The sequence below is a fragment of the Buteo buteo genome, chromosome 9 (assembly GCF_964188355.1).
Source record: "Buteo buteo chromosome 9, bButBut1.hap1.1, whole genome shotgun sequence".
NCBI lineage: Eukaryota > Metazoa > Chordata > Aves > Accipitriformes > Accipitridae > Buteo > Buteo buteo.
In genome coordinates, this window is record NC_134179.1 from 34607916 (window position 1) to 34634164 (window position 26249).

The window sequence follows — 26249 nt, forward strand, 5'->3', positions numbered from 1 at the left end:
GCACAGAGATAATGGCACAGGAAATCTCCAATCCACAAAACGGTACTTAAAATATCTTTCAAAATGGTATTTAAGATATCTTTAAATGTAGGTTTTCTACTATGAGTTTGAAGATTAGCAAATGTTTTAAAGAAAATACGAAAAGTGATCAACTACAGATTATTTAGTTGAATGCCAGTAAACCGAATTTCAAATGCTGGCAAATGGGTAGATGGATTGAAAGGCAAAATAACTTAATCCAGGTAGAACATGTCAGACTACTTTGGGGGGGGGAGGGATTAGGAAGGAGATTTTTTGATGAAAAATATCACATAAAGAAACAGAAGTGTCATACATGCTCTGCCTTAAACCGAATTGCATTTTCATGATGAAAAAAGTGCTACATAATGCTGCAAAACTGAAGGCAACCAATCTATCAACTTCAAGTTCACTTTAACAGAATGTCAAATTCTACCTACTTTTATGGAAAATATAAAGATTGTCCACATGATCAAAGAAATTTTCCACCTTACTGTATACTACTTCAAATATATTCCATATACACCATACAGTAATGTCATACTTAATTCCAGCATGCTTATTTGAAATTTCACTTTCTGGTTTTGTCATTTTCAGCCTGTATTTTAGTTTCATTATGTCTCTGGACAAATAGTGGAACAGCAAGATTTCTGTGAGGTAATGGATAATCATGGGAATAATGTGGTACTACAAACAACTTCCATTAGATCCAGTATCTGTACCAAAAGCGAGTGGAAATCATAGAAAAGCACTTCATCTAGAGAATATAACTGCTTTATTGTAACAATAACACAGACAGAGTGTAAATGTACAAATTTTCATTTTACAATAAAGCACAATTAAGTGTAATTATATGTTTTGGGACAAATTTCTTGTTCTGGTAGATTTGCAGAGCTATGATTTCCTACTCTGAGGACATTCTAGAGAAACACAGTGATGCACTATACTTTTACAAAAACATTTCTTTGCATTTGGTAAACCTCAATAGCACAAAATGTAAATGGACTTTAGCAGCCTAAGTAGTTTAATGAGAACATTTTAAACTTTTTTTTTTTTAAACAAACATAAAAGGACAGAGATTCCTAAACTAAAATGTTGAAATATTGAAAAGCAGTTATTTATCCAGGAAAGGATTTGTTTGTATGTGTGAGTTTACCTGTAAAATATCCCTTTTCTCAATAGGAATGTGTTTCAAATCTGCTTCAAGTGAACAGAAAGAACCTTCCTGACATTAGACTATTTATTTATTTAACTAACAACCTGTAACCAAACTCTGAAGAGATGAAGTTATTGAATTCTCATTGACAGACTTTGCAAAATTTGAGCAATTTTTAGCCATGTTAAAAAGTGCATTAAAACCCCCATACTCATAAATAAAACATTTTTTAAAAGATTTCTCTGTTTCTCTCAGTTTTGGTTCATGATTCATGCTCTCAGATATTCTGTGGAGTTGAAAGACTCATAATGAATCGTTTTGAAGTAATACAAAGTAACCCTCATAACCTACAGTGCATGGCACACTGCAAAGCATTAAACCAAGATAGATTACTAAGCCTCCTTTCCCAATGATTTATTTTTTTTTAAAACCAATTTTTTGAATATGGGTTTAATTCATAATTAATTAAGACATTAAAATGAATCCTGTAATTATTAGTAATATTTTCTATGTAAATTTGGAATAAATGGATTTTGCATAGAGAAATTATAACATATAGGTTGAGATGGCCTGGAGACCGTGAAGAGAACCTGAGTACAAAGGATTTTGCTACAGTAGTAATGTGAATTATTGGTAATATAGGCCAGAGTATGGAAACATGTCCACTTTGTCCTTTTCTTTGGTTGTGCTCTGGGAGCTTTTCTTCAATGGGAATTTCTTGAGTAGACTTTTGAGTAAGCAGAAAAAATGGCAATCTGGCTATTGAGATACAGTAACTTCAGAATCAATTAACAGTGACAGTTACAAAAATACTCCAATATCCCAATATATTCATGGCAGGCTTAAAGAGTCACCTACTGCAAATTACTGTATTTCCATTAGGTTTTGGCACTGAGCTGTGAGAGAATAACTGAAGGATATATTTCCAGCCCATTTAACTTGTAGCATTTTGATACAGTGAGATTCTTCTGGTTTGGTTCTTTCTTTACTGGGATGATATTAGTAAAAGTAAGAATTCATAAGAAAAGACATTCAAGCACTATAGTACTTGAAATCATGATCAGTTCTTAAAAGTATAACCTCAAAATTATACCCTTTGCCTCTACTGAGCATATGTTTACCAAATTTGTTTAAAAACTGTTTATTAGTACAGATTTTGGAGAAGTACAATTTACATTTGCTTCAAGATATTTAAAAATCATAAATGTATTCTCACTCTTCATTATACTTTTAGTATGACCCAGGTCTGGTTGGGCTCCCCCCTCCCCTTCTCTTTTATAAACTTATCTTGTATTACCCTCTTTGGGGGTTACTAGAGATGGTTGATAGGTTGCACATTTTTCCAGAATGAAGATAAAGTTAAAAACTATGAAAATATCTAAACATCTTGGGTAAAATTACTGGGTTTAATTACTGTAGAAGTTAGGAAGTTGTGCACATGCTCTAACTGAGAGGATATTTATTGTATTTTTCAATTATTGGAAGAGGGGATCATAGATATTTTACAGAGAACAAAATAAAAATGAAAAAAAGTTTTAAAAAATGGTACTCTATGCCTTTTCCCCCCGTGAGAATCAACCTTCAGAAATGCTTAAAAAGCAAAGGTGCATTGCACAGGCTTCTACATGGACTGAAGAGTTGAAAACCAAAACCAAGACAAGTGTCACATGTATGAATCACAGTGTAAATAAAGCATGAATCCTATTCACGTTTCACATGTTCTTCTGCTCTGAGAGTCACTTTCACAACTATGGCAAAAGGAAAGGTGTTTCCTAGCAGTCAGTTTTATGAGAGATTCATTGTACACCAAGAAAATCTGGTCACTTCTTTTAATAAGAAGGCTCTTACTAAGTTCACCTGACCAAACTCTTAGAATGTTCACTTAAACAAAGAAGTACTCATTTTGAAAAAATGACTCAGTTTGAATACTCTTCAAAACTAATCTCAAACACATTAAAAAAGTAACATTTATTAAAATGGATGCTGTCCTCTTTTCTTGCCTTTTATTTCAGAAAAAAAAAAAAAGTATAATTCACAGTGATTACAAAAAGAGCTCTGTGTACAAAATCCAGTGCAATTTACTGGAGAGTAACTTGTGAGAAGTGTTATTTTTTCAATATATTCTTGTAAATTAGGGATTTTCTAATACCAGTCTGAAGATTCTACTCTATGTAATTATACATGCTATTATCAGTTCTTCAAAATCTTTTTCCATAAAACCAACACCCATAAATAAGAAAGACTGCTGATATTTGTATATGAGGATTAACACTGAGGCCAAACAACATGGGAATGGCAGAAGTCTGAATATAAAATTTAAACACACTTACCTTTACTGGGTCTCTCTGCATTCTGCTGCCAAAATAGGGTGGTCTCCTATATAGTGAAAAAAAAACCCAAAAACCAACAGTGGTGATTATAATCCTGCATTATTTTATTAAAGAACATTCTTAGTTTGGGGGCAGTCCTTCCTGAGATGGAGAAACAAACTAGTAAGTTATCATTGTGGTATAGATTTTTTTAAAGAATTGTAGAAATAAAATTCACCACAATACCTACATATACATCACCAATAGACAGACTGATGTTTTTCTAAAGAAGTACATGTGATCTGGAGTCTGAGAAAAAAGCTGTTCCATATGCCTACTCCTCTGCTGTTAAAAAAATGTTCTTTGGTATTACTGTTCTTTGACAATAAAATAAGTTCTATTCTGAGAACTAATTAGTCCTATTCTAGAACCAATTCTTTTCTTTTCTCTTCTGTTTCCATTCTAGGAAAGTATATGGAAGGCTTCTTTTCCAAAAAGCATTTCTTGCTGTGCAACTGTAGACAACTGTCATTGGCAAGAGCAAGCCTGATTGCTAGATTGCTACAGCATCTTTTGTTTTCTATCAGCTGCATAAATAAAAAGTAGCCTGCTCTTTTTTATATGTTTTTGGCAAAAAACTTTGTCCTGCTCAATCCCATTTCCAAGCTAAAGCTGCTTAACTAATATGAATGCAATCATAGAATCATAGAATCATAGAATCATTTAGGTTGGAAAAGACCTTCAAGATCATCGAGTCCAGCCATTAACCATGCCCACTAAACCATGTCCTGAAGTACCCTGTCCAGTCGCTTTTTTAATACCTCCAGGGATGGTGACTCAACCACTTCCCTGGGCAGCCCATTCCAATGTTTGACAACCCTCTCAGTAAAAAATTTTTTCCTAGTATCTAACCTAAATCTCCCTTGCCTCAACTTGAGGCCATTTCCTCTTGTCCTATCTCCAGCCACCTGACAGAAGAGACCAACACCCACCTTACTACAACCTCCTTTCAGGTAGTTGTAGAGAGCGATAAGGTCTCCCCTCAGCCTCCTCTTCTCCAGACTAAACAACCCCAGCTCCCTCAGTCGGTCCTCATAAGACTTGTGCTCCAGGCCCCTCACCAGCTCAGTTGCCCTTCTCTGGACACGCTCCAGCACCTCAATGTCTTTCCTGTAGTGAGGGGCCCAAAACTGAACACAGCACTCGAGGTGCGGCCTCACCAGTGCCCAGTACAGGGGAACAATCACCTCCCTGCTCCTGCTGGCCACACTATTTCTGATACAGGCCAGGATGCCGTTGGTCTTCTTGGCCACCTGGGCACACTGCTGGCTCATATTCAGCCGTCTGTCAACCAGCACCCCCAGGTCTTTCTCTGCTGGGCAGCTTTCCAGCCACTCTTCCCCAAGCCTGTAGCGCTGCGTGGGGTTACCATGACCAAAGTGCAGCACCCAGCACTTGGCCTTCTTGAACTTCATACGATTGGCCTCAGCCCATTGATCCAGCCTGTCCAGATCCCTCTGTAGAGCCTCCCTACCCTCAAGCAGACCAACCCTCCCTCCCAACTTGGTGTCGTCTGCAAACTTGCTGAGGGTGCACTCAATCCCCTCATCCAAATCATCGATAAAGATACTAAACAGAACAGGGCCCAACACCGAGCCCTGGGGAACACCACTTGTGACCCGCCGCCAACTGGATTTAACCCCTTTCACCACAACCCTCTGGGCTCGTCCATCCAGCCAGTTTTTCACCCAGTGAAGAGTGCACTTATCCAGGCCACGAGACGCCAGTTTCTCAAGGAGTATGCCATGAGAGACAGTGTCAAAGGCCTTGCTGAAGTCAAGGTATCGACTTACATTTAAAGTCGAAATCAAGTCAGCCAGCCTTTCAGAAAAGTCCACTCATTACATTTGAAAAGACAGGGTCCTTTTCTTTGAGAGATTAAAATCTTGGAAGTTGTTAAAAATGCATGCCTCATCATCCTTCTTTCTGACTGCCCTCTTACCTGCAACATGACATACTGTGCACGAGACTCACTTTCACTTTTTCGGGTTTTGTGGTTTGTTTTTTTTTTTTATGAGGAAGGAAGAGCGGGAGAGAGATTCCAGTTTCCAGCTTACTTCCTATTTGAACGTGGCACTATTAATGGGTTAACTGGACTAGCTTTGCCTTTGCAAAGATAAATATTAAAGCCTAAAAAGGCTATTGCAAACAAATTTGCAAGCTTCTTTTCATCCCAAGTCTCCCTTTAACAATGTTTGTCATCCTTCCCTCCACCTAAACTCCCCATATATACCCAACTTTACCTGTGTCAAAGGTGCTAATGCTGAAACTGACAGCATTGAGCTGGCCAACATCTGGACACACAGAGTGATTTTCTGTTCTGTGTTTCAGAGGAGTTGTGGGAGCTATACTGACTTGGAGCTGCTTTTATGCTCTCTCAATACAATCTAGAAATATTTTTTGAGGGGAAGACTGACAAAATTTAGAGTCTGAGTAAGTTAGACTGGATGGCAGGTCACAACAGCATCTAAAGTTTGCACAAGGTCATTGTGCTAGAACTCCAGGTCTGCCTCAACCCTCCTGTTACAGACTACCCTGCATACACAGTATGAAGTGACCTGTGAATGCTTCCTTAAAGGAAAGCCTTATGGCTTTCTACTTTAATTCCTAGCTGCAGTAGAAGTCTTACTGCAGCATTTTACAGCACCTCCACAGGCCCAGAATAGGCTCAGGAGTCTCACCCCTGTCAAAATTCTAGGTTTTTGATCTTCTCTGAACTAACTAAAGGAAAGAGTTGAGAGAATAAACTACAGATTTAAGAGTCTCTGTCCCAAAATAGGAAGTACCTAATAGTTTAATACTTATAATTTAACTGTAGTATTGTTTATTGAGAGAATTTGAAAGTCCCATTTTTGCACAGCATAAATCCTAACTTGTATTCCAAATCTGTTGTGGGTTTTTTAAAGAATGTTCATGAGTCAAAGCTGGGGATAGATGTAAGATAAGGAGCAATTAACAGAAAAATACAGACATTGTTGAAATTGTTAACAGTTGGTTGAACAATTTTGTAGTTGAAATATATTATGTCTTAGATGTCCCTTTTTAGATTAATTTCTTGCTCTTCTAGAGCAAGTGAGCTGAAAAGGACACAATAGGATTTTGCAATTGTCCATGTACTTCAGCTCCTGTTCCAGACTTCTATCCATACAACTGTGCAAAACAAAAGGCAAGCTGTGATCACTTGTCAAGTGACATTGACAGTCATGCCTCAACATTTGGGTCTGAAAAATCTCTAATATGGACTATGTCTCCCCTTTAAACTCAGAAGTACTCATGCATAGGGCTGTCATACTTCTGCATGGCAGTGTACAACTTGCAAGATTCCAATATTGCCAAATTTTTTGTAGGAGCCACAGGATTTACCAAACAGGTATCTGTCAACTGTACAATTTATCAAGTTTCTTCTCAGAAATCCAAGGCATCTCCAAAGTATAAAAAGTATCATACTGTACAAGCCTTGGAGACTGTAATGTTTGTACCACGAGTCTAGCACTTTCTGCCAGATTTACTGTTCATGGACGGTACACATGATCCATGCTTCTAGTACGGACATGTGGCAGCTTACTATAAAGCTACTTTGTTGGTATTACCAGCTGGCAGCAGGAAGGCCTGGAAAGATACAGAAAATTCTCAAAAACTGCTTCAACAGAATTTCCAGGAAAGGAGAATGTACCCTGGAAAATCTGGATGCTTAGTAGTGTTACTTTAGTTGGTTTGAGCTCTGAAAGCAACCTAACCACAGCTGTGTAGAGACTCCTGTAGGCTCATTTACCTAGTTTTTGAAGTGCAAACATAACGTAGTCAAAAGCTGTCTGCTTCTTTAATGGTACAGGATGGGTCCGTCTATCTAAACCTCACTGATTTGTAGACAACTGGGAGCGTCAAGGAAGTTCTCATTCTGTTACACTATTGCCTCAGCTACAGCGACTAAGACATTGGCATAGAAAGAGAAACTAAAGGCATTTTTCCTCCTTAATGAACACACATTGTCTTAAAGGTCAGCTCTGCTGCCACAGTATCTGATAAAGAAAGAAATAAAAAAAAAAGACTTGGATCCAGCTGTGAAACGTGAAAGGGTGCACACAGTTAGATACAGGGAGAATTTAGTTACTTGCTGTCCTTCCTGCAATCAATGGAAATCTGAATGCAAAATGTGAGGAAAATTCACTGGTTAACTTAAAAATTTAATTTATCATCTATTATGTTTTACAATCATCAACCCATAATTGTAGAAATAATGGTAATTCATAGATTTATGGCTATCTTGTTACTTTCAAGGATTCATTTGTATTTTTCAGCCTTCTAACATTAGCTATGTCATTATTTTATTCAAATCCACCAAATAATATGTTTTAAAATCTATCTGATATTTTTATAAAACCAGTATCCTTTTCTATTGTAGAAATGATGCATGGCAAAACTTTTCACACCAGTTTTTCTGTAAAAAACCACCAGTCTTCTTCCAAAAATAAGCTCTCTGGATAAAATTGCAGGTGAAGGAGTAAAGCTTCAAATACATAATTTTTAAGATTAAAAATTCATTTTAAATCTACTTCCAAAATGACAAAGATCCAACCCTGTATTAAATTTCTAGGTTTGATGTTGACCTGAGAGTTATATCATCAAAGGGTTTGCATCTGTAGTCACTTGGACACAATCTTTTTTGCCTATTCCTGAGTTACTGTTTTCACTAAATGGAATATCAGTTCTTGTTTTAGCTGTGATGTGGGAGAATGTCACAGAGGTGGCTTTTGAAAAAAGGCAGTGGTACAAAAGAGCAAACAGCTGCAAAGTTGTGCACAGACTGACATACAGGAATAGCTTAAAAATCCTGGATTACCAACTCAGCTTCTCTTTTATTCAGTCTCTAATGTTGGAGCTGTCCCAATCTGTATAAGCAAGTAGATATTTGTGGGCCCATCGGAAAGATTCTCTATACCACAAATGTCTAAATTTGTGTCCCTCTTCTTAAGTCCCTCTTCTAATTCATGTGCCTCATATTTCATGTATATTTTTTCCTGAAAAAATAAGCAGGGAATTTTCATTTTGTGCAGATTTAAGTAATTTTCAAAACTATAATATTTGTAAAGAAAACAGAATTTTATATTTTCTACCTAGACCTCCTGTTGACTCAATACCAATTCACTGTGTTTATGAAATATATCATAAAAAGGATTAGAATGAGGAGAAGAAAAAGCTTGTTATGACACAGCAATCCCATAAAGGGAACATGAAAAAAGCACACAACAGAGCATGCAAATAAAATAGACTGGTATCAGTTGTAAAGCAGAAGGTAAGACTGAGCTTGCGTCTATAAAATAATGGCATTGAATTAAGAAAAATGAAGTAAACATGAACATTAAAGAACAAGTGTATTGTGTTTATGTCACTGGAAGAGAGTGGTGATTTTAACCCTTCTGCTCTAGAAAGTAGAATTGGCCAGGGAGCTTGATGCTGAAGAAATCACAAAGATAAGTCAGAGTGTTCTGCTTAAGATTTCTGAATATAGGAATCAGGTCAGCCTATTAAAGTATCTAGTAGCCGTCACAAATTATGATGGTAAACATATTTGGATCAGGTTTTTCATGCTTTGTTACTGTTCAACATTTCCTCAAACAGAACGCAAAGAGCTTTCTTCTCAATGGAGTTGTAGAGAACTTGTATTAAAGAATTCATTATGATGAAGAATATTCGAATAGGCTTTCGAATAGCAGAGCTACAAGGAAACACTATTCTAGGATAATCTTTTTTCTCAAAAGAGTTTACCAAAATAACTGTTCCAGAAAACTGCAAGATGCTGTGCAATCTACAATGATGACCTTTTTGGTTTTTTTCCTGACCACAAAAGTGGATAAGGAATAAAAATGAAAGGAAAAATCAAATTCTGAAAACCTTCTAGCTCAGGAAGCCTTTATTCCACAAATAATTTTTTCCAACCAAAGGGAACGAGCCAGAAATCTACTTTCACATGCATTTCAATGCATCTTACACATATAAACTACTTACCTTCCTATTTAAGAAGAATAAAAGCGAGCTGCTTCATTAAAGAACTGGTCCCTATTTTATGGAGTTTTTAAACAAAAAATTCACAAAATGTGTTTTCTTAATAACAGTGTGATTCAAAACCAATTTAACTACCAAGACCTGATATTTTTAAAGATTTTTTTCCTAATGCAAATTCACAAAGCTTTCAGAACTGTACAATCAGAGGGAATGGGAAATTCAAGTAAAAAAAAGTTTGGAAAAAATCAATAATAAAGCATTTCTGTTCTTTGGCATGAGTACTTTGGGGACACGAGGGATCATGCCATGTCTTTCAACTTGATATTCTTCAAAGAAGGTACATCCAGCTCCTAACATTTTATCTTTCATTTATCACTAGTCTCTGGGTTTTGTGACAACAGATCTTAGGAACAGTGAATCAGATATTCAGTGATGTAACTTCATACAGTTTACATTGGAGTGAATTGAAATATGCTAATTTAAACTTGCTGAGGATCTGGCACAGCAGCTGACTGAATTTCAGTCAGCTTAAAGCATAAAACTGCTGCATCCCAAAGATTTGCCAAATCTATATCAAAGGTTATTAAAGCAGATGTCTTCTGAATAGCAATCGCACAGTTTAAAATGGAGACAAAATTATTCACACTCAGTATACTGCAATAAAAAATTCTACAAATTAGCAGTTACCTAGTGAGTTAGGGATATCAAAGTTTCTCTTTCAGTGTTTCCTTTTTTAATCACTAATTGACTAAAAAAACACATATAGCTGTATATTGTTATTTTAAGTTTTAAAGCTCTGGAAATAAAGCTCTCACATAATGAATCTCCCAGAGATATACAGGTAATTTTGTTGATTAAAAGATTTAATATGTGAAATAAAAAAGATTGTTCTGCAAGTTAAAAACATTATTTTCTTCTGCAATCTGTACAAATGCAGTCCTACTTACATACTGCAGCTTTTAATAGGGATAGCATTTTTCAGCCGAGATTTAAAGTGAGGCAAAAGTAAAGTTCAAGTATAAGTCAATTAGCTGCTCATAACTTCTTACATTTCATGTCTGAATCAGATTGCCCTCAGATTAAGTCACATTCATGTCTTCTTCCAACCATACCAGTTTTATCAATGTCTGTCTCTCTCTTGTATTTTCTTACTTGCCCTTGCCTCTCCCTGACTGCATGTCCTACTGTGACAGACCAGCTTTCTACAGTCACATGGCTCTTTCTTACACTCTTGGACTATGGGAGAAAATCAAAGTGATTTTCCAAACTACTTTTATGCTTCCAGCACATAAACGTCTATTAATTTGTAACTAACTAAATCTATATTTGTACAGCTAGAGAGACTAAAGTCATGCAACCACTATTTATTATATATTGTAAGATGCTACCTACAGCTCCTTTTTACCCTGCTGCTTTTGTAATGGTTTTCATAAGTTACAATTCTTAAAAAGGCTTTTAAAGGTGAAGTACTAATGAAGTACTAATTAAAGTATTGTTTATAAAATGTATACAAAAATACAGAATAGCTAAATATATGTTCTACTGCAAAGAATTCTCCTTCATTACAGAATTGCCTTATTTTAAAATCATAAATACCCAGTAACTATCTCCACACATGTACACTTTCTATACACACAATAGATATAGAACAGTTTAAAACAACCGAGTTTCAAATCTGAAATATAAAAATGGTGTAAGAGTATACTCTGAAGAGGAAATATATAAACAGGCACTCCAAAAATTACATAGAAAATTATTTCCCTTTTACTTCAAAATTTACCAAACTAGATTTTGTTTTCTTTGTTCCTGAAGATACCTCATGAATACTATCCTTAGCAGTGTCTCTTTGGTCTTCAAACACATTTTATAACCCCACAGGCAGTCACTATACCTCAACCAAATACCACAAATGTTACCCCCAAGTATATTTATCAGTTTGTCCCAGAAAAGGACAGTAGAAATTTTAATATAATTAGGTCACCTTTACTACAGGATTGTGCAGAGGTGGACTTTGTTGCTGGTTTTCCTTTATGCAGCACTATGGATGAATACATTTTTATAGGTTCTTTTAAATTATTTTCTATATTGTAATCATTGAATGTAACAGATATGGAAGAAGCACACATTCTTTACTTGGGATATAAAATAAATGTAGAGGGGAGAACTGTAGTAAACACTTACAAGTTGAAAATGCATCTTCCCCAAAATATAATTGGTTTATTGAGTTGGATCCAGACTTTGAGTATAACTTCATTGAAAGCATCTGTATGTTGCCTAGACTGCTTTTCCCCTCCATTTTCTTAAAGTCAAAAAGAGAAATGCTATCAATCAGAAGCTCTTATGAGCAGTGTTTACTGCAATAAGTACGAAATTGAAGAGATACTGGTGCTGCCACATTGGGTTCTCTTTAGATTGTTGAGCAAATAAAATAACTTCAGTGGAGCTCTGTTTGTTTGTTTGAATTTTTAAGTCTCTATTTCTCTATGTTGTGAATTATTTCCCTATACAAATTATCTTGCATGAAATAGTGTAGTGTCCAGAAACTCTTTGAAAATATACTTTTTCCTCTGTTCAAACACACAAGATCTAAATATTCGAAGAAGCATTTTGTTAACGGTTTATCTAAAAGCAGACTTTGGTAGCACATGCACATACCAATTTAAAAACAAAAACTGAAACAAGAAAAAAAAAAAGCAAAACCCCATAGTAGTTACAACTGGCCAAAGTCATCCTAGTAATATGTTTTACTGAACTTGGGTAAGATTCATCTTACCTATCTTGGAAAATTACAGTGGAGACTTCTACCTAGTAACTAGCATTTCCCTGGCTAGCTTGGGCAACCTGTAGTCAGCGTCCTGCATCTAGTGAACCTGTGTGGAGGAATGTCACTCTCACAGAGTCGCTTGGGAAGCCTGAGGGTCTAATACATGGCTGAGGATTCCCTTAGAAGGCAAAACTTCTGAAATTTAAGAGCAGGCAAACTCAGCATTGAAGCCTTAACTCTTTCTAGATCTAGCCTGAAGTCTTTCAATTAAGAACGAAATAAGAATGCCATTTTAAGGCATGTGTTTATAAAGTTTACATTTTTCAAGCAGCTGCGTGCCTAGGTACATCCTTCACTGTAGCTGAAATACACTAATTGTAACATTAATGCATGAAGTAACATTTATTTATAAAGACCCCTGACTATCTTCTTAAGATTCTCCCATCAAATCGATTATAAAGAGAAAACCCAAAATATTTTATAGTGTTAGCAATAGGACTTTTAGAATCTGAGGAATAAATCATAAAAAAATAAGGTTAAACCAAAAAGTATTAGGAAAGATTTCCCACGCAGTACACATCAATATAACTATAAAGTGGAAAGGGTAGGGAAGCTACTTAAATAGTGGGGAAAAAAAAGCTTACTGAAAAGTCTTTAAAAAACTATATTTAAGGATTGAGTATTTTCTATTTTGTCTTTCACTGTCCTTTGGAATACAAAACTAGGTCAAGCTAAAAAAAAATTAGGAAAATTATTACCTGAGAATAATCTTCTGCATTTGAGTGTCTCCCACTTCGATTCATATCCACATTACTGTCACTTACATTTTCATCATTTTCAGTAACAGAAGCGAGACAGGATACGGAATGAAATCCTTTTTTGATAGTAGACTGTGGAATGTGGCTAAATAATAAAAGAAAACTCAAACACTTTAATCCATACATTTACTTTCAAATGACATTCTTCATAACTAACATTCTTAACAGAATTTTGTCAAAATAATTTGTGCCTCCTTTATTTTGACAGCTTAATAGGGCAGCACAAAATCTATATATGCATATATTCCTTACCACTACTGGCCTGGCACTGCATACATATCTATGCTCAAAAGACCCGAACTGTTGCCGTCCTAACTAACCGTCAAAAAACAAAACCCAAGTCAGCTGAGGAAAACCAGATGATAATGACAGAAGTGAATAAATTTCTATGGCCCCCAGACAAGAAAAAATATTTATAATGTGCATTACTTAAATGGAGGTAGGGCAAAAAAAAATGTTTCGTGTCAAATAGTTTTTGTCTTTTCCCTCAAAATGGGTCTCCATAGATACCAGACAGCTAAAACACACGATAACCAAGGAAACCTGTGCAAGACCTATTCTGGTTGTAGTAAAAGAGAGCTCTGCTGCTGACTTCAGTGGAGGCAGAAGAAAAAACTGATGGACATATAAACAACTCTTTGGTTGTTACCTGAACTAGGAGAACAAGATCAAAACAATGTTGCACATGTGCCAATTAGACATAAATCTGTAATTGTGTTATTGCAGTGATAAAGAACAGAGAAATATGCAAGCATGTGTTATCTAGCCTGCTTCTTAAGGACCGAGATAATGAAATATCAAGATCTTTAGCAGTAACACGGTCACAATCTTGCCTTTGAGTGTTTCAAAATATTTTATAAGAATAAAAGCAAGAGATTAAAAACAGTTTCAGTCCCAATTGTGTATCTAAGTCCCTTATCTTATTTAGGCAGCTATATTACTTTAATGAAATGCTAATACTTGCTATATATTTTTGGTTACTACCTGTAAATTAAATCACAAGAGATTAAATTAGCTGATTGTCATGGAAACTTAGCACATTAAATAAACTGTCCTTGACAAAATGGGGTAAGTTGACCATGAAGCAATCTATTAAATATGAAAAAAACAATATAAACTATGCAAATACTGCAACTTCTAAGTATTATTCTCTCATTCTTTTAATAACCTATTAATAGATATTGCTTAAAGCATTTTTATGTATTTCTACTCCTACTATTTGAAAACAAACAATAAGTAATTTAATGTATTTTTAAGCAATAAAATGCAACTGTATCAGCAAAACAATGATATTCCCAGAATCTTCCAAGATTACTTCTTCCATGGACAAATGCTGGTGTTCAGAAAAAAAAAGAAACCAAAAAACAAACCAAACATCTAACTGGATTATTATCAAACGATCCAATCATTATGATCAAAATGCAGAACCTGCCAAATATGTAATTTATTCCGTTTATTTAGAGATGTACCTAACAAAAGGTGTACACACCTTAAAAAAAATACACACACCTCCAACAATTTACAAATTGTTGTTGGACTCAGTCTCAAGAAAAGATATATCCTCCAAATAACATAAACCTTTTGGTGCTCACTTGGTATGTGATACATTCCACGCTTCCTCTGTCAGGAGTTCGGTCAGAATAAAAGAGAGGAGATTAATAATTCTAGCAGTTGTCTACTGAATGTTCACATGATAAGCTGAAGCTTGACAGAAATGTGTTATGCAGTGGGTCATAGGAAAAAAACCCAAGGCCCTGATACACTTAATGGTAATCCTTCTTTTCTTGTCAGTGAGCAAGTATTATGCTGAATATTGAATATTGACTAGAAGTCATGTATACATCAATTTCTGAAAATTCTCCTCTAAGATACCCTGTATAAAGACCCTGGTTTTCAAGGGTTTATAGGACTTCCAAACAGTCTTTAACACAAGGTGTTTATACAAAGTTGTGTTTTGAGCATGAGCTTCTTCACCTGCACGCTTGGGCTCCTTGTTGTAACAACTATAATGAACAGAGAACAGCCTGTTTTATTCATAAACAGTAACATTAATTGTTCCATGCCAAACACGTGATGCCCATGAAAGTACTGACCGGTCAGTCAATGACTTTTCCTTGTTACGCACAAGAATTGAAAAAGACCAGCAGTTTGAGGAAAAATTTGAAAGACATCAAAGAATACTCCTGTTTCTGGTGGAAGTGATCTATTAAATATTCTTCATCTTTGGGCCCACTGAGTAGAGAAACTGGCAAAGTAGTTTTGCCTGTCAGAGCTCCCTGCCGTTCAACAAGTAGGGACCCAGCCCTCAGCTGTGTGCCTGTCCACCTCCTCCTGGCAGGTTTTCCCACCAGCGTGTAGATTAGCAGATTGTAGGGAGCAGCATATAAAGTTTAGAGCACCCCAGCTTGCATCTCCAACAGGTGTGTGCCGGTAAAAGAACCTGCACTCCCAAAAGAGGTGTGCTTGTAACCCTCAATGCCAGGAGGGTGCATGTAATTGCATGTGTATGCCTCTGTGTGCGTGATGAGAAATTCTTGGGCTCAGTTAACAGAAAGGTACTCAGAAGTTTGTAGGTGTTCACTAACATTTTATAAGCATCTAGTATAGTGGTTTGTCTGTGGTATTGCTGATATTGATCCTAAACATACAGTTCACTGCCAATTAATTATGTGACATCAATAAATCAATAGAGTGCTCTGATCCTGGTGTGCTTTAAATTACATGAATGGAGCAGTTTTTCCCTGTGACACAAGTAAACATAAGCCACTGCAGTTTCACAGTGAAATGGACTAACAATACAATGCTAATGCTGAAACTACATTGAATACTTACATGTCTGTGGGTATTGTGATAAGATTCAATTTGTAATTCAAAAATAGGCTAGCAATCTCAACATGTTCTTCAGGTTTCTTTACCACTGGCTCTGGAAAAAAAGCAACTTCTTTAATACATATTCACAATAAATATTTAATACTATAATTTTCACAAATAATCTCCATAGGGAATTCATCACCCCTAAACAATTCTCCAAGTATCATCGCATACACTGGAATGGAAGAAAACAACCAGGAGTGGTTTTAGGTGACATATCACGAAAAAAATAAGAGCTTAACACTCTGATCCTCAGCCTGCAAGGTACTAAAAGTGTGCTTAACCTATATGTAAAGTTATCCAAGGTAGTTCAGAACAACAGCGCATTCTGCCTTTGCTAATTTCCTCTGTTTCTTATCCCAGTATATTTTGCTAGCATGCCTGTAATGCCTTCATATTCAATCTGTCTCGTATCATGCATTTAACTCCATTATGCAGTATAGACAAACCCTAGAACAAGTTTACCTCTAAAACTGTGAGTTGTTGCAGCAGGACTAGTCACATACTCTAAAAGTTTAAATGGTGTTCAGAAGCTTTCGTCGCTCTGCATCAGAGAGCTTCTGCATTGCATTGATAACACTCCCTCTCCATTTTCTCCAGTAGAGTACAGTGCTTTTTTAGAGATAAATTATGACACTTCTCAAAGCATTTAAGAAATAATAGAGCTAAGGGGAAGTAATACAAAATTGGCAAAAAAAAAAAAAAGAGAAAAAGTAATCCCTAGGGAAGTTCCCTTGAAATCAAGATAACAGATGATAAGTGTGGCCCTGAAAATGTTTATAATAATTAAAATACAATTACAAATTTATTTTTGAGGTTTGAGTAGACAAACCTTGGGGTTCAGATGTCACAACAGTTTCTTTTTTCTGACGGAAAAGCTTCCAGTGAGGAACTGGTGGTGGTTGTGGCGGTGCTACCAGAGGACAGGACCTGGTTCTAGTGATCAGGACAGGATGGCTATACATGTGGGAAAGCCCATATTGCCTCAGCTTCTCTGAAGAATCAGCCTATGAAACATGGAAAAATAATCTGACTGGGGTCAGATCTCCTTTCTCATCACATCTCTCTCACAAAAAAGAACAGCATGCACACAAAAGCATCTGACAGCTTGGATAACAAATGAAACAAAAATAGTTCAACTGACAAGACTATCCAAGAACATTCTAATTAGAATTTGATATTCAGCAGAAAACGTATAATTGAATACTTAGAAGTGTTTACATATATTTTTTCTTTTCATAATAGATTCATCACTTCTTTCAACTTATTTATGCAACCATATTCTTTTAGGTGCTACAGAAAACATATAAGTGAAGCAGAATGGAGATGTAAGAAAACAACAGTAACAACTTTTTTTTTAAATAAACATTTTTAAAAATACTTCTTCTGAGGGAAAAAGTCCTTACTTCATGCTGAATTTATAAAGTGGCAGCATTCTAAGAGCAACTTGTGAAATCTCCATAACGTAATATCCCTCTGAACCAATACATCATTAAAGTTAAGCTTTTTATCTGCTGGCTAATTTAGAAAACACATTAAAGGCACTGTAGTTGACCCATATACCAAAGCCCTTAGCAATAGACTTAAGAGCAATTTTAGATGTGGACATTGAGTGGTGCTCTTCCCATTAAAATAATAATGGTCCAGTACTTAACATTTTTCACTACTGAAAGTTCTGTTACAAAATTTCAACATACTTTTTATTTTAAAAATACACCTTCTTTTACTTGCTAAGTAAATCACCCATCACTTATTTCTTTAACACGCTCATCAGCAAGTCTCTGATTACTCCTGCTTATTGTCAAATGTTCCTGAGGTTCTGTAATTATAAACTTTGCAGAGAAGAATGTAGTTTTGGTTGTCAGTTATTTGAAGGGAGAGGATCAAGTTAAAAACAGTAAGGTACACAAGGAATATATCAACCTCATTTGATCTCTGAATTTATAAAGATATATTACAGGAGTGCTGACTGGGTACACACATATTCAAGCAACTTAAAAATGCAAGTTAAAACATCCAAGATTAGAATAAAGATTTTGAAGACGACCAGTCAGGTGCCATAAAGGAGAACTTGTCAGCTGCTGAGTAGGAGACACACTTGAATGACTCAATTATTGATTTTTTTTCATTTTATTTGAGTGAACTTAAGACAATTAAATTCAAACCACATCAACCCAAGGACATACACACTAGAAAGCAAAGCTAAAAGGGATACTGCAAAAATTCTGGAGGGAAATTCTGGCACAACTGCAGTCAATGACAAAATTTCCTCCAAATTTAGGGAGCAACTCCTATCCCAATGAATCCACTCTTCCAAACTTGAATTATTTCTATCAGTGTAGTACATCTCAGCCCTCAAAGAAAGCTTGAAAATGGGCTTTTTTAACCCACAAGAAACCCACTACACTTCTATAATTAATTTCTGTCAACTTCCATTTTTCTATCAGTCTTTACTAAAATACTGGTTTAGACATATAGATTCATCTGCCTCATCCTATTTGGTCTGCCATGCCTCTTTTTCAGTAATCTCTATACCCTAACAGACTGAAGGCAAGTTTGAGACTCAAGGCATTAGGTGGCAGGAAAGATATAACCCTATGTCACCATTTCCAGTTTGCTTTTTGATGACTAGTATTACTTATTACTAGCAAAGCGACAATATTGTCTGAGACCTTAAATTAAAATAAAGTCACAGAGAACAAGCTAGTCTTCAAAACAGCATAAAATACACAGCACAATTTTAAAAAAGAAAATAGTGCAAGAATTAAGAGCAGTAAAGCATAACACCTGCAAACCATTTCTGGAAATGTCTTTATTCTGTGAAGCCTATCAGTTTCCTGAGAAGGCAGCTTAAATTTTAATGTTCTAATCATGATAAATATGATTTAAATGTACAAAAAATTAAATCTAATTAATAATCAACTCAAGAAAGCCTGCTCTGGCATTATAAATAGCTTTCTGTAGAGTGTGAGTGACTAAGCGGAAATTTAAGCATTGTTTTTACCCCAGCTGCATGAAGTGCTTCACTCTCTCCAGCTGCTTTCATCAGTTACAACACTAATGATAGAAATGGATATAAACATGCTATTTCTTATAGAACAACATATCAGAAAACGTATATCAGAGAATTCATTAATTGTAGTCTGAAAAAACAGTAAAATTCATGTTTTTCAAGTAGCCCATCAACAATTAGTCTTTCCATTCAGAAGTATCTCATCATGATGCATTTTCTAGTCCACATCTAGTCTCTCCCAGGAGACTTCAGCTCCTGGGATCCAGAGGAAAGTGGAGTAAAACTGAAAAAATGAGCAGGCTGTGACAGGAAAATGCATGTTCAGAATACAGAAGTACCAAAATATAAATTTCACTGATAGTCATTACCTGGTGACTGTTTCACTATTCTAATGTTTGTTACAAGATAGTTGCTACAAAATGAAACTCCCTGATAATAAAATATGTAATGCTTTCCTGTCCTGAGAGCATAGAATCTTACCATCTGCCCTAATGAAAAAATATCCTCTTCAAACAAGTGTAGCGGTATACAGCCAGCATACACGGCCATTTCTGGCTGGGTTGGCACAGAAGATTCTACAGAGAAAACATCAACATGCTTTAGAACAGGGTAAACAGTAAATAAATGTTGTTATACCTCACCCTAAATTATTCCGCTTTCTCTGCCTTATTTTTATTATTCTTTACTTTCTTTGACTCTGTTACTTCATTCAAAACAAGAGTTCATTGTAAAGTACTGAGAAGAGAATCCATGAACTGAAAAAACACATTGTTTTAATCCTTACCTATTTAGACCATCAACAACTTTTGCATATTTTACACAAATGAATAACAGAAACTACAACTTAGAAATGCAACAGATCAGAGGTAGCTCTCACCATTGTTTTGTTTTTCTTCAAATTTTAAAAATACTAGATACTAGCATGAAGAACACAATACGCATCATCTGGGTAGATGAAGTAAAAACACTGATAGGTCAGTACTAGCTAAAGGCTTCTCACCAGTGAAAGCCAAATTTGATCTTGCCAGAAAAAGGATCAAAAGCCAGAGCTCTGGCCACTCCTCCCAATGGATATGAAAATTGAAATAAGTAGTTTGAGAAACAGAGTGCTTGTAAACCAGGGTTACTGCTCTTACTTCTGTCCAGAAGATGGAAAAATGGGGGTAATGATGGCTGCTTCAGAAAGTGTGAGGGGGTGACCCCATAGCTGTTATCCTACATGCCTTACGGAAGTTTGTTTTCCTGCAATTCTGCCATAGGCAAGGCATAAAAGCAAGGGCACATTCATTTTGTTACCCCTAGAAATCTGTTGCACTAGGCAACCACACAATCGTCTCATACCTGTATCTGTGAAAGAAGCCATTGTTAATTCCTGAATGATGAAGAGAAACCAAGGCCGTCTGGCTGACAGCCAGTTTTTCACTCAGGCTGAAGGGAAATTAAAAGTCTAAAAAAATATAATACTAGAAGCATAGGTCTGTGGTTTGACCTAAAAGTCAGCTCAAAAAGAAGGATATCTATTTATCTCTATTTTTCCTTAGTCATCTAAGAAAGCATGTGAAGACAGGATTTCAGTACACAGGTTGTGACAACTGTTTTTCATCAGAAGGTTTTGCCCTTCAGCTCCACCTCAAATACAGGATAACTGCTTCCTATCTTTAGTAAGTATTCAACTGAAAGTTGCTCTAAGAATAAACCAATTGGAATAAACCAATGCTGTCTGAATACAAAGAAAAAAAGGAAAGAAAAAGGAAAGGGAAAAGAAAGGAAAAGGAAAGATAGGCAAGTGGCTGAAAAATACAATTTGTCAGACTTAAAGTCCATTTATTTAGAAGGTAAGCAATGTTTTTTTCTTAAAGCAGTAAGATTTCTCTGCATCTTAAATATTCTTTCAGAAATTCAATTACTCAAATACAAGCTGATGGTAAGTCAGTTACTTTCCAGTGGATTCTTAATATTTCTCACTGCATGCTTATTATTCCTGTGTTAACCACAGCTCTTGTGTTAGCTGTGTGTTTCAACTTATTCAAAAGTAAGGCTATAATCTAGGTTTGATCTCAGTCCCAACTGACATATCTGATCTGTTACAAATACAGCAGTAGTAGCTACGATGTCCTACACATTATGGAACAGTATGTGCCACATGGCACACCAAACTCATTGTTTGTGAGAAGTATTTCTCAAATAAAAGTATTTAATCAAATACCAGGTGGAATGTAAAGCTGTCATACTCAGTCCAGGTGGGTTGTGAAATAAAATGTCTGCAGGGCAGACAATAAAGAGCAATAAACAAATTATGAGAGCATGCAGATGATTGACCAGGCATACCATATTCACTTTAATAATACTATTACAGTACTAGAAAGATTTTGTACATTATGCCAGTACCTTTTAAAAATAATATATAATTTGATCCTTTATCACTGTACAAAAAATGAGGAGGATGTATGCAAACTATTTGCCACCAAGTGTATTGTTGATTAGTGTGAATTCAGCATCTGGGTAAACCTGATAGCCTTGATAAAATTGTATTATTAGATGAAAAATGTTGTAACATATGGTAAAACAAACCAGTTTGATCCAGCAGAGCCTATTATTTATAACCATCAGTGTGGATTTAAGAATTCTGCCACGCTTTGTTAAAAATTTCTGAATCCTTGTAGCTGCTTATGTTTCACATTTGTGGCTTTGCAACTTCATTTATAGAGAGTGAGTACTACACAACTTGAACAAATGTTAAGTCCCTGGGAGAAGGGAAAGTATCGTTTGAATTGATCCATGTAATATATATATTTCCAGCCACTTAAAAGGAGCGGCCAGGAATGAAAATTGTTGCTTTTAATAGTTCTTAACTTTTTTTTTTAAAAAAAATCATAGGTTTTGAAGACTCACAAAGAATTTTCCCCCTGTATCTTAATGTTTCTTTTAAATATTTATTTGTCAAACAAGAGCTGATGCTGAGTTTTAACTTTCCAAAACACTTCAGTTGGCTTTCAATATCCTTCTTATCAGGTGTGCAGCTCCTATGTTAACCTCTGCTGTTGTGTTAGGCATGGATTAGCTTTGCCTATTGGAGGGTATATTTTTAGTCTTCAGAAAAACAACCTACGTGCTTTTCAGAATTGACATAAATATTGTAGAACGATAATATGCATTTGAAAATACAGAACAAAATATTAAGCTCTGGTCTGTACTTAAAAGTCAAAACTCTTTTGAATAGGCAAAAGGAAAATGAAAAAACTTCACAGTTACGTGTTATGTAGCTCATTGACTCTGATGGTTAACATTACAGATCTACTTGTATGGTTTCAGAAATTTTTAAACATAGTAATAGTCTCTCAACACTGCTGTGACATAGAAAATATTATCTTTAATTACAAAACTGGTATCAAGGCACAATGAGACTTAACAAAAATAAAAGTCTGGTATGTACAACAAACTCCCAAATTCCTGGCTAGTGCCCCCTCCAGTGGAATAATATTCCCTTTCCAGCAGTTGAGAAATTATTAGGAAAATCATTAGTCTAGAAACATAAATGGAAAATGCAGCCATAGCTCTTTATAGGAACAAGGGGCCTAAGTAGCTCATATCATATCATCATAAAAACTCTTTATGGAATGAATGGAGTCCCTAGGTAAGAAAGGAGAAATGGTTAGTAGAAGAAAAGGCTGCTGAGTGGAAAAGTGCAGATTGTGTGCTAACACGGGCCAGTAGGAACACACGAATTGTCTACAAAAGCCTCCTGAGGACTGGCTGGCTGATAAGCCACAGGAGCAGAGAGCTGGTTGCTCTCAGGAAGAGCCCTGACTGATCAGGTGAAGGGCTCGTTATTCTGCTGGATCCACAGAATAGGATGAATAGAGAAACAGGTTCAATGCTGCAAGGATCCTGAAACTCATATTGTATTTGGGGGATGCAGCAGGCATTGGTCTGAGTGCGCAAGTGATTCAGAAGTGTATTTGTACATTTGTATTGGGTCTGGCTGGGATGGAGCTAACTTCTTTCAGAGGAGCCTGTTTGGTGCTGTGTTTTAGGTATGTGACCAAAACAGTGTTGATAACGTGCCGATGTGTCAGCTATTGCTGAGCAGAGCTCACATAGCATTAAATCCTTCTGTTTCTCACTATGCTGCCCCAGTGAGTATGCTGGGGGTGGGCAAGAGGCTCAGTCCTTCTCATTCTCTCCCCCATCCCACTGGTGGGGATTGAGCGACTGACTGCGCAGGGGATTAGCTGCCAGACAGTGTCAACCTACCACAACATTATAATCCACACAAAATCAAAAAGCCTGTAAGAGAAGTTTCCAAATACATAGAAGTAACCGGTATGTCAATGTGTAACAAACTAAACAAAGTAATGAATATACAATGTAATGAATACTAAAGGTTTTGCCGTTTTAGAAATAAAATAGAAATGCTTCAAGACTAGTTAAATATCTCTTTAGAAATAATTCATATTTATCAGAGAAAGAAGAACAATACCCTTAAAGTCCTCACACTCAATAGGCAGAGTGAAAATTTACAGTAGGGAAATAAGCACTTTTGTGGTGCTGGAAATTAAATACTTTTCAAGCCACTTACATTAAAAAAAAAGAAGAAAAAAGAAAAAAAAAAAAGCTATTGCATTAAGTAAAGCCACTGTTACAAAGCTCCTAAGAACAATTCAGAAACTTCTTACAACTACTGCCTCTGAAGTCTGACTTTGCACCTGGCCTTAGTTTCAGATGTTACTTCATGCACAACAATGGTTCTACTGTCCTGGGCCACTCTCTGCAGACCATAGGTCTCATAAAGCCTGCAAGCTTTTTCTCTTGTGGCTACAATCTCACAACAAAATGCATTTTAATTCAGTATTATTTCAAATTGCAGTTCTCTCTTTTTTTTTTTCCCTTGCAGTCTAATACTCTTAAATTTGCTCCATATCTTACAGCCCCTGACTTTACAATCTTCACATTTACTTCTATTCAAATTCTTATCAAGTTTATTAGTGAGATATCTACCTCTTACTCTTTTTCAAAACTCTTTTCTGGTTCAGACTTAGGATAAAATAGTTCTCTAACCATCATATTTGAGCCCTGAGCTAATACTCTTTCTAAATAACCTCTTCACACGCCACTAACTGTCTTTCAGAAAACAGCATAAACTGTGCCTTAAATGGCAGAACAAAGATCAAAATGTCATGTTGATTTTCATATGGAAACACTGCCTGATGATTTCTAATACTCTTTCACTCATTTTGCACAATTTCTAGAATTCATCACTTGGATTCTTCTGCTTCACCTTTGCTTTCTTTTCCCCACAACATGCTTGAGTACTGGTCACGTTCCTTATATTCACGTGAAATGCCTCATTTCCTATTCCACAACTATTGCCACTGAAGCAAACTATGTTCCTGCAACACATTTTAAAATTTACTGCTGTTTAACTCCTTTAGTAGTAAACAAGGTAGGAATTCAAATTACTATATTTGCTGATGACAAACAGCAGTATTGGTTTGATATAAATTAAAATTATTTAAACCACCAATTTTAATCAGGATTTAAATCAAGAAGCAGGATTTACATAGTTCCGAAGAATCCGATTTACATCATTCTTGTTATACATTTTTACTCTGTAGTTATTTCCCCAAAGAAAGATGCTCTATTCTTACCTAATGATTTGCAGCTAGATAGTATTCCACCTAATAAATACGTTTCCTTCTGCTAGCCATATGGAAATGTTACATGTATGCAAATATAAGCAACAACAAAAGCAAATCAGCTTAATGTATATTTATGAAGATTTTCTATATTTTATGCTAGTAAGCATGACATTTCTTATTGACTGATTAGTTGACCTATTAGTATTTACTTGTGGTTTGTTTAAACTGTATTTTGTTTTGCTTTGGTTTGTTTCTTTTTCTTAACTATTAAATTTAAATGCACAAAGCAAGAATTTACTTAATATTTATGCTAACATGGAGGTATCAATACAAAAAATAAATTAATCAAGATATATTTCCAGGACAAAGGAAATGAATTTATTAAACAATTAAATAATGGAGTGAATTCTAGTGAATATTTCTGCCCACCCTGCCCCTCTCCCTACCCTTCAATTAAGAAGCATTCCTGCTCTTTCCAATTGCAATTTACTGAATAAAGTAGATATTGAACAAATAAGTTATTAGAGAGGAAGCTTTTTTTAAAAAAAAATTATTTTTAATACAGAAAGACAGTTTACACTAGAACAAATCTTGGTCCTACATGACTGGCCAACAACTTCTAAATATTCTGCATAGATTTACTTTACCTTTTGATATCAAACACAAATTATTGCACTACTATCCTTAATATAAGTTATAGGATTCTAATAGGCTGGAATTACTTCAGTCTGTAATACAGCCTGTAAAGAACTGCAATTTTTTAAAAATTAGTATATTTAACCTCCCGCCCAATTAAGTTCAAAAACAAATAAAAGCAAACCCCTTTGCTTTACATATATCTCCTCTTCGTATTTTTAGCTTCAAAAGAATAGGACTTACTTTCAGTTAAGGCCTGAAGAGAACGTTGGGCATCTGCCAACATCTGTGAAGACTGATGTCCTAACTTGTTTTTTTCTTTCTCTCCTTCTCTGCTTTTCTTCTTTCCATTTTCTCTCTGCTCTGCTTTTTCTATTAAGCAAAATAAAGATTAAATATTTTTCTTTTTCAGATACAAAATTTCAGTCATAAAGTCTTATACTGTGTAAATGCTTTAATAACATTTTAGATAAATTTAAAAAAAAAAATCAACCACAAACCATTCTAAGTCAGAAGAGTTGAGATACAATAAAGAGCTATTGTCATTCAGTTTGAAAAAAATTAAAAATAATTCTGAAGATGTAAATGCAGATTTACTGAGAAGGGGCCAGGAAGGCTTCAGTCCCACCTTCCAGTTAGTCCACAACTCTCATGTCTCTATTATAGTGTTTGGAATTCCTGAATTCCTGGCACTGTGTCAAATAATTTCTTCATATCCTTGCTCCTGTGCATCAGTAATTTCAAAAAAAATCTAACATAGATGAGGCATAGGTTCTCAATGGACATGGAAGAATAAAGTCTCCCACAGTCAGAACCTTCTTTCAAGCCTTACAACTTAGACTGTAGGAAAATACATTTCTAATGAAAAAAAATCCCAAACATTAATAAAGCATCTGAACAGAGCTTGTAGCCTCAGAGTTGGAGATTACAGAGCTGCATCGTAACATAATGCTTCCCTGATT

General features: G+C 35.5%; 1 protein-coding gene across 1 annotated transcript in view; it reads right to left on the reverse strand.

The window, feature by feature from the left end:
- The window catches only part of ADGB (androglobin), a 104682-nt gene that overhangs the window by 60731 nt on the left and 17702 nt on the right, over positions 1–26249 (reverse strand). The window contains exons 8-13 of the mRNA XM_075036817.1: positions 25531–25659; positions 19493–19587; positions 16832–17006; positions 15961–16051; positions 13069–13213; positions 3505–3550 (exon numbers count right to left, since the gene is read on the reverse strand). Coding sequence (XP_074892918.1) covers positions 3505–3550; positions 13069–13213; positions 15961–16051; positions 16832–17006; positions 19493–19587; positions 25531–25659 — 681 coding nt within the window. The remainder of the gene's footprint in view (positions 1–3504; positions 3551–13068; positions 13214–15960; positions 16052–16831; positions 17007–19492; positions 19588–25530; positions 25660–26249) is intronic.